Source organism: Phaseolus vulgaris, chromosome 2 (genome assembly GCF_051622355.1).
Source record: "Phaseolus vulgaris cultivar YP4 chromosome 2, ASM5162235v1, whole genome shotgun sequence".
NCBI classification, from domain to species: Eukaryota; Viridiplantae; Streptophyta; class Magnoliopsida; order Fabales; family Fabaceae; genus Phaseolus; species Phaseolus vulgaris.
Genome location: NC_143499.1, coordinates 31,265,955 through 31,279,216, shown reverse-complemented (window position 1 = coordinate 31,279,216; position 13,262 = coordinate 31,265,955). Strand labels below are relative to the sequence as shown.

General features: G+C 36.4%; 1 protein-coding gene across 1 annotated transcript; it reads left to right on the top strand.

The window, feature by feature from the left end:
* The first annotated feature begins 2,062 nt into the window (after nucleotides 1–2,062).
* On the top strand, nucleotides 2,063–11,527 carry LOC150029112 (uncharacterized). Its single transcript, XM_090297940.1, has 2 exons — nucleotides 2,063–3,119; nucleotides 11,340–11,527. The coding sequence occupies exons 1-2, from the start codon at nucleotides 2,063–2,065 to the stop codon at nucleotides 11,525–11,527; spliced, it is 1,245 nt and encodes a 414-aa protein (XP_090154066.1).
* The last annotated feature ends 1,735 nt before the right edge of the window (nucleotides 11,528–13,262 follow it).

The following is a 13,262-nucleotide window of genomic DNA, read 5'->3' as shown; positions in this document are numbered from 1 at the left end:
TCAAATAGAGATCATAAAAAATATAAAAATGTATAAATTCATAAATTAGGGATTATTTTATATGTAAATTAGCAATAAATCCTCATAAGTGTCTATATTTTAATATGAAATATTACTGAAATTAAGCACTTATCACTTTGTTATGTTGATCGTGCTTTCGCCATCGAGTTTAAAAAAGAACTTGGAGAGGAGTGTGTTGAAGATGGTTGCTGCCCCTTCAAGATTATGTTTGATGAAGACTTATATGTAGTGTTTGATGAAGACTTGTATGTACTTTTCATGTTATTGTGCTTTGCTTTAAGTGTGTCTTAGTTAGTGCTTAGAGGTTGTCTAAGAGTAGCTTTTTGCTGAGTATCTCACCTCATAACCACTGGCCATGTGTTAAGAACAAGCATAAGTTTTCTTAAACTGTTTTTCACATGTTTTAAACAAAAACACGTTTACTGCATAAAAATAAATCTGTTCTTTTCTAAATAAACAGATTCATTTTTTCACTGATGCCTTGGCTAAAGTCTTGTAAAAATTAGATTTTGTGCATCAGGTATTTTGACTAAGTCTTCTTCTTTTCAAAACGACTGAGTTTTAAATTGTTAAACTTTCTCTGTTTTCGTTTTGAAAAATAAATCTGTTCATCTGTAAATGAATAGATTCTTTTTGCCTCTGGTGCCATGTCATGCTTAAACGTTTTTCAGTTTTATCTCAGCACCAGAATGGTTGACTAAGTCTCCTCACTTAACAGATTCTCTAACTGCTTTTGAAAATAAATCTGTTCTTTTTATTTTCAATCTGTTCATTTTATAACAGCTTTAACTGTTTTTCAAAATTCTGTTAGAAGCTGGTTGTCTATAAAATGCAAACTTGTTTCTGAGTTAAATAACGATTCAAACAGTTTATACATTTGCAAAAAACAAGTTTTAACAGCAGAGAGTTAAGTGTTTTCAAGGATTAACATTTGTTCTTCAAAGATTTCAAAAATCACAAAGTGCTTGTTCTTGGTTTGGTTCCAAAAGCTTGGTGTGAGGTGCAGCTACTGTTCTAGCAATCTTGCCTACTGGTTTAAGGCTGATCTTTGTTACCTCAATCAGGTGTAGTCGTTTCATTTCTTATTACTTGTAAAAGTTTGGTTGAATCCTCTTCTTGATAGGTGTTCTTGGAGAGTGGATGTGTGTGTATGAGTGCTGAAATAGGTTTTTTCAGCAAGAGTACCTAAGTTCTTGTAGGTTTCAAGAACAGTGGGAAGTGTACTTGATTGTACTGTGTGTTAGTGAATTCCACCTGTTGTTGGTGAAGACTGGATGTAGCTCAGGTTGAGTGAATCAGTATAATTGTTTGTGTTCATTCTCTCCCTCACTCTACAATTTCGTTTCTGCATAATTGATAAAACAGCAAAGAAATAAATCTGTTCAATTGTAAATAAATCTGTTCTTTCTGGGCACTGTGCATACTGTTCTTGATTTCTGAAAAAGCTGTTGTAATCTGATAAGAACATACATAATCTGCTAAAACCATTGGAACAGATTGACTGTGATAGGCTGATCAAGAAACTGTCAATATCATTAATTGAACCTTAGACAATTGCTTAAAATTGAAGCTTGTTGTTTTGTGATTAAGTGTTCTTAATTTCTGGAAAATTGCTTAACATCAAGAAGAACATTCATAGTCTGTTAAAAGCCACTGAAACAGCTTGTTTGCAAAGATCACTCAATTAATTAGCATGCTATCAATTGAACCTTAATCACTTGCTTGAAATTGAAGCTTGCAGTTTCTGTGTTTCACTGTTTTTCAAATCTGATATTTGAGTGTGTGCTGCTGGAAATTCTCACTGCATAATCTTGTGATTAATCTTGCTGAATTAAAAGCTTTTCAAACAAAAACAGTGCTGAAATAAATCTGTTCATTCTTACATAAATCGATTTATTTTCTGTAAAACTGGGTTAAACACTGTTTCTGCGAAGAAGTTTTAAAAGGTCAATTCACCCCCCCTCTTGAACTTTGGCACTATTAAACCCAACAATTGGTATCAAGAGCTGGGACTTGTAGTTTAATCAAGTTGTTTGTAAAAATGTCTGAGTTTAATGTGCTTTTTGCTGAGGGTTCTGCTGTAAATAGACCACCTATGTTTAATGGATTGAATTATGCATTTTGGAAAGTTACAATGAGAATTTTTATGGAATCCATTGATGCATTAATTTGGGAAGCTGTGGTCAATGGACCTTATGTGCCAATGCAGATTGTCAAAGATGAACAAGTTGAAAAACCAAGATCAGAGTGGAATGATACTGAAAGGAGAAAAGCTCAACATGATTTGGTGGCCAAGAATATCATAACTTCTGCATTGACAATGGACGAGTTCTTCAGAATATCTCAATGTAAGTCAGCAAAGGAGATGTGGGAAGTCTTAGAAGTGACTCATGAAGGGACTGAGGATGTAAAAAGGTCAAGGAAACATGCACTCATCCAAGAATATGAGCTGTTCAGAATGCAACCCGAGGAGAGCATTGCTGATGTGCAGAAGAGATTCACCCACATTGTGAATCACCTCACTGGCTTGGGAAAAGAATTTGACAGAGAGGAGCTCAACACAAAGATATTGAAGTGCCTCGACAGAAGCTGGCAACCAAAGGTGACAGCTATCTCTGAAAGCCGTGATCTGTCAAAATTGGAAACTGCTGCTTTGTTTGGAAAGCTGATGGAGCACGAGCTAGAGCTTAAAAGACTTAAAGAGCAGGAAACAACAGAAAGAAAACCCAAAGGTCTTGCACTGAAAGCAACTGAATTGGATGAGATCAAGGAAGAAAAAGAAGATGCTGAAGATGATGACACAATCAGCCTTCTTACAAAAAGATTCAGCAAATTCCTGAGGAAGAAAAGCAAAAACAGAAACCAGCAGAAAAGAAGGTATCCTAAACCCAATGATTTAAATTCCTCTAAATATACTTGCTTTGGATGTGGCAAAACAGGGCATATCAAAACAGATTGTCCAGACAATCAAACAAGGGACAAATCTGCCAGCAAGAAATTTGAAAGGAACAAAGGAAGAAGAGCCTACATCTCATGGGAGGAAAATGAAGTATCCTCAACTAGCAGCTCTTCAACAGAAGAAGAGGAGAACAATCTGTGTTTCATGATGAAGGATGAGGAGTCAAGCTCTGAATCAGTAAGTAATTTTTCTGCTGATTCTGATAACTATGATGATTTGCTTGCTGCCTTCAAGGAAACACATGAGGAAGCCAATAGGCTAGCTGTAATATGCAATAAGCTGCAAAAGGTAAATAATGTGCTTGCACCTAAAGTAAAAACACTTGAGGAAGAATTGCATAAGGCCAAAACAGATTTGGTAAGCCTTGAACTGACTTGCTTGCATGCCTCTATTAAAAACTGTGAAAACTGCAAAAGATTGGAAAAACAAGTGGAATATTTGCTGAAAACCCTTTCCAATTTCACCAAGGGAAGAGAAAACCTTGAGTCTCTCCTTGGATCACAGAATGCTGTTTTCAATAAGAATGGACTTGGTTATACCCCTGGAAATACAACCAATGTCAAAAAGCTTTCAAGTTTTTTTGTTCCAGCAAAATCAGTTTTTTCAGCTTTTAACAGTGGCAAAAAGGCATCTCATGTAACCTGTTTTTACTGCATGAAATCTGGTCATACATCTAGGTCTTGCATTGCTAGAAGACATCTTGTGCCTAAGAACTTAGCTAAATGGCTACCAAAGAGAAGGTGTTAATCTGTGCTGGACCCTATACTGAAAAAGGGTACCATTTGTGAATTTTTTATTCTGTTTTGCAGATTGGAAGCAAGAAGAACCAGTGGTACTTGGACAGTGGCTGTTCCAAGCATATGACTGAAGATCTTACAAAGTTCACCAGCTTAAAGCTCAAAGCAGAAGGACATGTGACCTATGGTGATAATAACCGAGGGAGGATTTTGGGCAGAGGAACTGTTGGAACAGGGAATTCAACAACCATTGAGAATGTGCTGTATGTAGAAGGACTCAAGCATAGTCTTCTCAGCATAAGTCAGCTTTGTGACAAAGGATACAAAGTGAATTTTGAGTCAAGTGGCTGCACAATCTCAAGTAATTCATCTAGTAAGGCATTGTTTACTGGTAAGAGAGTGAATAACATTTACTTGTTGAATATCATGGAAACTAACTCTTCAAATGAGTGCTTGCTGTCCAGAAGTGATGAGTCTTGGTTGTGGCACAGGAGGTTAGCTCACATACACACAAATCACTTGAATAAATTGAAATCTAAAGATTTAGTTTCTGGTTTACCTAACATTAAATTTCAGGATAACAGGCTTTGTGATGCTTGTGTGAAAGGTAAACAAATCAAATCCTCTTTCAAGTTAAAGGATATTGTCTCTACAAAAAATCCATTGGATGTGTTGCATATGGACTTATTTGGTCCATCTAGAGTTGCTAGCTTGGCTGGAAATTTGCATGCTTTAGTTGTTGTGGATGATTACTCTAGATTTACATGGACTTTATTTCTTGCACATAAACATGATGCTTATTATGCTTTTAAGAGATTAGCAAAAATTCTGCAAAATGAAAATGGTTGCTGCATTAAATCAATTCGAAGTGATCATGGGGGAGAGTTTCAAAATGCTAAGTTTGAGAGGTTCTGTGAGAAGCATGGGATAGCCCATACCTTTTCAGCCCCTAGGACACCCCAACAAAATGGTGTAGTTGAAAGGAAAAATAGATCACTAGAGGAACTTGCTAGAACTATGTTAAATGAATCTAAGCTTCCTAAGTATTTTTGGGCTGATGCTGTTTATACTGCAGGTTATGTCTTAAATAGGACCTTAATAAGACCAATTCTTAAGAAAACCCCATATGAATTGTATAAGGGCAGAAAACCTAGTGTAAGCCACCTTAGAGTATTTGGGTGTAAATGTTTTGTATTGAATAATGGCAAAGAAAATCTTGGTAAGTTTGATGCTAAATCTGATGAAGGTGTGCACATTGGTTATGCTTTGAATGGTCATGCATATAGAGTCTTCAATAAAAGGCTGCTTATAGTAGAAGAATCAATGCATGTTGTTTTTGATGAAACTGATCATAGCCTATCTAAAACTGCTGATGAACCTGACAGTAATGAATTTAAATCTGTTTTAAATCAAAATGAATCGATTCATTTTGATACTGCTGATACACATACTGTACAAGAATCTACTGCAGCTGCAGGTTTGCCAAAAGAGTGGAAAACCCCAAGAGACTTAACCCTTGATAATGTCATTGGGAACATTGAGAAAGGAGTGTCAACTAGAAAATCCTTGAACAATTTCTGTGAAGCAATGGCTTTTGTATCTCAAGTTGAACCCAAGAATTTGAAGGAAGCTCTCAAGGACAGTAACTGGATTTTAGCTATGCAAGAGGAACTGAATCAGTTTGCTCTTAATGAGGTCTGGACTCTTGTTCCTAGAATACCTGAGATGAATGTTATTGGAACAAAATGGGTATTTAGAAACAAAATGGATGAGCATGGAGTGATCACCAGAAACAAGGCTAGGCTTGTAGCTAAAGGGTACAATCAAGAAGAAGGAATAGACTATGATGAGACATATGCACCAGTGGCTCGGTTAGAAGCTGTTAGACTGCTGCTTGCTTTTTCATGCATCAAAGGGTTCAAGCTATTCCAAATGGACGTGAAGAGTGCCTTTCTAAATGGCTATATAAATGAAGAAGTATTTGTTTCACAACCACCAGGTTTTGAAGACCATCAACATCCAGAATATGTGTTCAAACTCCAAAAGGCTCTCTATGGACTCAAGCAAGCTCCTAGGCAATGGTATGAGAGGCTAAGTGATTTTCTCACCTCTCAAGGCTATGACAGAGGCACATCAGATAAGACCTTATTCATTAAGAAGAAAGGAGATGACTCAATTCTAGTCCAAGTATATGTGGATGACATCATTTTTGGATCAAACAATGGAGAATTGTGTGAAGCTTTCGTGAAAGTCATGAAGAGTGAGTTTGAAATGTCAATGATGGGTGAGTTGAACTATTTTCTAGGCTTGCAGGTCAAACAACTTAAGGATGGCATTTTCCTAAGTCAAGCCAAGTATTGCAAAGATCTGCTGAAGAAATTTGAAATGGACAAGTGTAAACCAATCAGCACACCCTTCTCAACAAGCTGTCATTTGGATCATGATGAAGCTGGAATTTCTGTTGATGAAACCAAATACAGAGGACTCATAGGATCACTGCTGTATCTTACTGCCAGCAGGCCAGATATAATGTTTGCAGTGTGCATGTGTGCAAGGTTTCAGTCTGCTCCTAAAGAATCACACTACAATGCTGTCAAAAGGATTTTGAAGTATTTGCAAGGAACTAAAGAAGTTGGCTTGTGGTATCCAGGTAACATTTCATTAAGCTTAACTGGGTATTCTGATTCAGATTTTGCAGGTTGCAAAATTGATAGGAAGAGCACAAGTGGAACCTGTCATTTGCTTGGATCAAGCTTGATCTCATGGCAATGCAAAAAGCAGGCTTGTGTAGCTCTTTCCACTGCTGAAGCAGAATACATTGCAGCAGGGAGTTGCTGTGCTCAAACTATATGGCTAAGACAACAATTGAATGATTTTGGTATCTTACTTAACCATATACCTCTGCTGTGTGATAATACAAGTGCAATCAACTTAACCAAAAATCCTGTCATGCATTCAAGAACCAAACACATTGAAATAAGGCATCATTTTCTAAGAGAACACATATCTAATGGAACATGTGATATTAAGTTCATTGGTACTGATTTACAACTTGCTGATTTGTTCACAAAACCATTAGCCAAAGATAGGTTTAATTTTCTGCTTAATGAATTGGGTATTTTAAATGTAAATTGTACCTAGCAGTGAAAAATTAAATCTGTTTATTCGCAATTAAATGTGTTTATTTTCTGCACTGATACACATTGATGACTAGGAAAGAGAAATTCTGATCTTTGACTGCTTTACTGACTTAGTGGGCATTAACCTCTGTACCTTTGACGGTTTTGGTCATGGTTATGTAACCGATTTGATGGTTTGGGTGCTCAATAAGAATTTGAGTGTATGCATCGTGACCCTAAAGATTTGGTGCTTATTTTCAAAGATACTCTGCACAAAATTCAGAAGCATAAAATCTTCATGCATATCTTCTCATAACTGCCATATCAATCCATTTATTCTGCTATAAATCTGTGTGAATACTTGCTACCCACATTGGCCATTCTCTTTCTATTCTCACCATTTGAAATCAAGAAAAGAATTCAGGTTACCATGGCTTCGTCTTCAAGACAAAAACAGAAAGGCAAGGGAAAGCAAACCACTTCTCAAGGTGTGTTAGAAGGATGGTTCGCTGGAAATGAAGAAGGCATCAATGCCTACATTCATGAAACAAGCAGGAAGCAGATCAACATACCCAAGGTGCTGGATTTCAACTGGCTGAAATCTGAAAAACTGGTAGAAACAAGGGCTGTGTTGAAGCACCAGAAACTGAAAAAGATGCTGGAATTAACGGGTAATGTCTATCCTGACTTGGTTAAGGTGTTCTATACTAACCTCACATTGGATGGGAAGAATGTTGTCTCTTATGTGAAAGGGACAAAGATGAAGATCACAAGTGAAGTGTGGAATTCTGTGGCTGGAATAAAATATGCTGGACTGAAAGTAGGGAAAGGGAACACCAGTGGAATTTCAGAATTCAACAAGCTGCAATATTACAAAAGTTGCATGAGGAATCCTACAGAAAGCATAAACAGATTCCATGCAGGGCATTTGAACCTCACTCCACGTCTAGTTGCATACATCATAGCTTGGCAACTGATTCCAAGAGGAACAAACCATGCTGTCCTACATGAAGAGGATCTTATTCTCCTATATTGCATCATGAACCAGATTAAGGTAAACTGGGTGTTCATTGTCAACGAACACATGCTCAAGTCAAAAAGGTTGGCTGATTACAGGTTTCCCTATGCTATTCTTGTTTCCAAATTAATTGATTACTTTGGTATTGATGTTACAAATGAGAGAAATGACCCTATCAAAGCTGTAAGTGAGATTGATACTTCAACTCTCACCAAAATGGGTTTCCACAAGATTGAAAACAAGTGGGTGGTCCTCAAGGAGAAGGACACTCCAGCAGAACATGAAGATGAGGATGAAGCTATTCCTATGGATGATGACTCTCCTGCTGCCCAATCTGAACATGAGGAAGTTGCTGCAAATGCCATAGTTGCCTATCAAAGTCCAGAATACCGTGGAGAACCAATGTCTATGTTTGAGAGGCAAGTGCTGTACCGTCTTGATGTCATGTCTGCAGAACAAAGGGCACACTTTGAGGCTACTCATGCAAGGTTCCAACACCTTGATAATCAGATTGAAGGAGTTCAGGCACAACTTGCAGAGCTTTACTACAAGGATTAGTAGTTTTCTGCTTTTAATGCTTTCATTATCAGTTTTCAAGTTTCTGTAATGTTGAAAAATTTGGTTTTTTGTTTCTGCACTATTATGATTGTGGTTTCTGCTTTATATCCCTTTATTCCCAATGCTTATATGCTGTTTGATGAATCCAAAGGGGGAGAAAAATAGCTCACCATGTTAGGTGATGCTAGCTGTAACAGGGAGTTAATTCTGCACCTTTAAATCAATTCATATGCTATGCAATACTGCTGTTTTTTCTGGTTTAAAATCTGGTGCAGTGCAGGTGCTATTTTGGTTTAAAATCTGGTGCAGTACAAGTGCTTAAAGCAACAATGCTATGAGGTTAGCTATGGGGATTTGTCTCCATCAAACAGGGGGAGATTGTTGAAGATGGTTGCTGCCCCTTCAAGATTATGTTTGATGAAGACTTATATGTAGTGTTTGATGAAGACTTGTATGTACTTTTCATGTTATTGTGCTTTGCTTTAAGTGTGTCTTAGTTAGTGCTTAGAGGTTGTCTAAGAGTAGCTTTTTGCTGAGTATCTCACCTCATAACCACTGGCCATGTGTTAAGAACAAGCATAAGTTTTCTTAAACTGTTTTTCACATGTTTTAAACAAAAACACGTTTACTGCATAAAAATAAATCTGTTCTTTTCTAAATAAACAGATTCATTTTTTCACTGATGCCTTGGCTAAAGTCTTGTAAAAATTAGATTTTGTGCATCAGGTATTTTGACTAAGTCTTCTTCTTTTCAAAACGACTGAGTTTTAAATTGTTAAACTTTCTCTGTTTTCGTTTTGAAAAATAAATCTGTTCATCTGTAAATGAATAGATTCTTTTTGCCTCTGGTGCCATGTCATGCTTAAACGTTTTTCAGTTTTATCTCAGCACCAGAATGGTTGACTAAGTCTCCTCACTTAACAGATTCTCTAACTGCTTTTGAAAATAAATCTGTTCTTTTTATTTTCAATCTGTTCATTTTATAACAGCTTTAACTGTTTTTCAAAATTCTGTTAGAAGCTGGTTGTCTATAAAATGCAAACTTGTTTCTGAGTTAAATAACGATTCAAACAGTTTATACATTTGCAAAAAACAAGTTTTAACAGCAGAGAGTTAAGTGTTTTCAAGGATTAACATTTGTTCTTCAAAGATTTCAAAAATCACAAAGTGCTTGTTCTTGGTTTGGTTCCAAAAGCTTGGTGTGAGGTGCAGCTACTGTTCTAGCAATCTTGCCTACTGGTTTAAGGCTGATCTTTGTTACCTCAATCAGGTGTAGTCGTTTCATTTCTTATTACTTGTAAAAGTTTGGTTGAATCCTCTTCTTGATAGGTGTTCTTGGAGAGTGGATGTGTGTGTATGAGTGCTGAAATAGGTTTTTTCAGCAAGAGTACCTAAGTTCTTGTAGGTTTCAAGAACAGTGGGAAGTGTACTTGATTGTACTGTGTGTTAGTGAATTCCACCTGTTGTTGGTGAAGACTGGATGTAGCTCAGGTTGAGTGAATCAGTATAATTGTTTGTGTTCATTCTCTCCCTCACTCTGCAATTTCGTTTCTGCATAATTGATAAAACAGCAAAGAAATAAATCTGTTCAATTGTAAATAAATCTGTTCTTTCTGGGCACTGTGCATACTGTTCTTGATTTCTGAAAAAGCTGTTGTAATCTGATAAGAACATACATAATCTGCTAAAACCATTGGAACAGATTGACTGTGATAGGCTGATCAAGAAACTGTCAATATCATTAATTGAACCTTAGACAATTGCTTAAAATTGAAGCTTGTTGTTTTGTGATTAAGTGTTCTTAATTTCTGGAAAATTGCTTAACATCAAGAAGAACATTCATAGTCTGTTAAAAGCCACTGAAACAGCTTGTTTGCAAAGATCACTCAATTAATTAGCATGCTATCAATTGAACCTTAATCACTTGCTTGAAATTGAAGCTTGCAGTTTCTGTGTTTCACTGTTTTTCAAATCTGATATTTGAGTGTGTGCTGCTGGAAATTCTCACTGCATAATCTTGTGATTAATCTTGCTGAATTAAAAGCTTTTCAAACAAAAACAGTGCTGAAATAAATCTGTTCATTCTTACATAAATCGATTTATTTTCTGTAAAACTGGGTTAAACACTGTTTCTGCGAAGAAGTTTTAAAAGGTCAATTCACCCCCCCTCTTGAACTTTGGCACTATTAAACCCAACAGAGTGGACGCTTGCAGATTCAATAGGGAACGTCCATATAGTGCAGTATAACAAAAATTTATTGTCGTCGGAAATGTTGCGTGGATGGTGGACTTTGACTGATTTTTGTGGCTTCACAAGTGATCACTATATGTTATTTTGTTACATGGGTCATAACGCTTTCCATATAACTGTTTATACGGATGACGTCCCTGAAAATTGAGTAAATCGTTATTTGGAGGAAATTGAATGGAAGGAACCCTTAAGCATTGGTCTCTTTGACCATTTTTCCATAAAGTTGTCTCGATTAAGTATCAAAGCCAATTATCTGGTTAGTATATAGCATTCATTTCTTTTAAAATGCACTATATTATATTCTACTTCATTTCTTTTTTACTTATTATTTCACCCCTCTGGAAAATTGTAAGTCACCCCAGTATAGATAGGGGTGAACTTAAAGCCTCAGAAGCAGGCTCGGTGGCGACAATGACGATCAAACGGTTGAAGTTGTCAGTCGGAGGAGAGTCAACGACGATGGGAGAAGCACGCGGAGGAGGGGGTGTTGGCATGACACCTGGGGAGCAGATGGTCGTGGCTATATCCCCCCCCCCCCCCTAGCCTTTTCTTGCTCTTGCTAGAAGGGGGGATGATTGCTCAGGGGAGCTCGACCGGTTGGTAGCACCTTTCGGGTTGTCCCCCCTAAATACGCTTTCCACTGGGTGCAATACTTGGATTGCACCGACTGACAAAGGCTCGGTCATGGAGGAGTTAGACAAAGAAGACGAGGAAGACGAAGGACGTGAAGGAATAGGAGAAGGGGGAGCCGAGGAAGAGGATGTAGAACGAGACAGAGAAGACATGACTAACCTTTTGGAGGACGAGGAAAGCAGCTCTGTAAGAGGAAGAGTATTCGGGTGTCGAAGTAGGAAATCAAGGTAGTAGAGCAGTGCCTCGACACTGTTGGGAGCACTATTTATAGTCCTTGGGGGTCTCGGGAGACGAAGCGTCACATCCATCTCAACTGTTGGATCTCCCAAAATCCAACGGTCCCCATCAAAATGGCGTCAAAAAATCCCTCATTAATGCATGTCATGTCACGCGTATAGGCGCCGCCAAATGTTACGTCAAACCTCGAGAAGTCCAATCGTCACATTAGACCTCGGGAAGCCCGATCGTGACATCGGTCTTAAGGACTCCTCGAATTAACCATCCTCGAGACTGGGAGGCAAGTGTACCGGTGAGAGTCGTACAACTAACCACGTGTATTGGTTGCCATCAATGGTCCGAGTGATACCATGTCTTGATTCCCATCAATGGGTCGACCGACACCATGAACCCAATTTATGCTTAAGCAGATTTAGTGAAGTTAATCAATGGTTAAGAATTAGGTAATGTATTCCTAAACATGGTCCAACTCCCTAATCTGGCCTAATAAAAAAATATCTACTAAAATAATATAAATAACACAGATTTCAAGAACCAGGTACGTCATCATTCAGTGTTTGACTACTGAGTGTTGAATATTATAACTGACTTGAGAGTCGGAGTGCATTCTATAAGTATCATTCGAACCTGAATTAGGAGAAGAGTAAGAAGTGAAAGAATAGTTCTCTAACATCCCGTATTGAAGAAGAGGTTGGTTGAACGTCTTGACGTAAGTTGTTCTTCTAAACAAACACAAATAATAGGTATTCATCAAACTTTCTTTTTCTTTATTCAATACTTCCCAGTTCTTTAATTCCGTTTCTGCGTAATCTTCTTAGATATTTTTATTATTGAAAGGGTTTTCTTGTAAACTGAATGAATTTGGATTAATGATTAAAGTGGGTAATTTTTTTAAATAAATTTATTTTTGGAAGAAAATCAAGAAATGGAGCCTACATCAATTGCGTAAATTAATGATGTTGAAAGGTGGGTGATGCTGTAGGGTAGTGTAGTGGGATAGGCCGTTATATTGTTTGTGCTTAAGTATAGTATAAGGTATTTTTAACTAAGACGTATATCAACAAAATTAATTAATGAATTCAATTAACTCTGTTGATTATTTTAAAAATATACTTTTCATGTATTAAGTTTATTTTTATTATTAATAAATTTTAAAATATTTTAGTCATTATTTATTAATAAAATCGCAATTATTCATAGTATTCAATAGAGACTAACGAAAAATGAAATTTAATATTGGATAGAACTATATAAAATATTTTTTAAAAGTGATCACCCATCTCTTTAGAATATGTCTTCTTATAATAAGCTTATCTCTTTGTCTCTTTATACAATTGTTTTATGATATATGTTATGAATAAAATATTATAATCTCTTATCTGTTGAGTAAAAAATATATGATAACATTATCTTGGAATGTATAACTTTTCCTCTCTTTTTTTCTTGTGCATACTTTTTTTACTAACGACATTGCATCAAAATGTATAAAAAAATAAATAAGTTTTCAAAAATTGTTACCCTTGGCAAAAAATGATTTACTTATATTATAGATTTGAGTAGTTGAACAATTTTTTAATGAAAAAAGCAAATAATTATTTTGGTATCGAGTTAAATGATATTTGATGCATAAACGGGCATTGTATTATGCACCCATGTTTATAAACCAACACCTTTAAGAAGGAGTGAAATATATATGTCCTTAAAAAAAATATTTTAAATTGTACATTTC

Coding starts and splice junctions, on each gene's coding strand:
- LOC150029112 (XM_090297940.1), top strand. CDS start 2,063: ATGTCTGAGTTTAATGTGCTTTTTGCTGAGGGTTCTGCTGTAAATAGA. Junction 3,120..11,339: donor AGAAGAGGAGAACAATCTGT/GTTTCATGATGA, acceptor CGACTGACAAAG/GCTCGGTCATGGAGGAGTTA.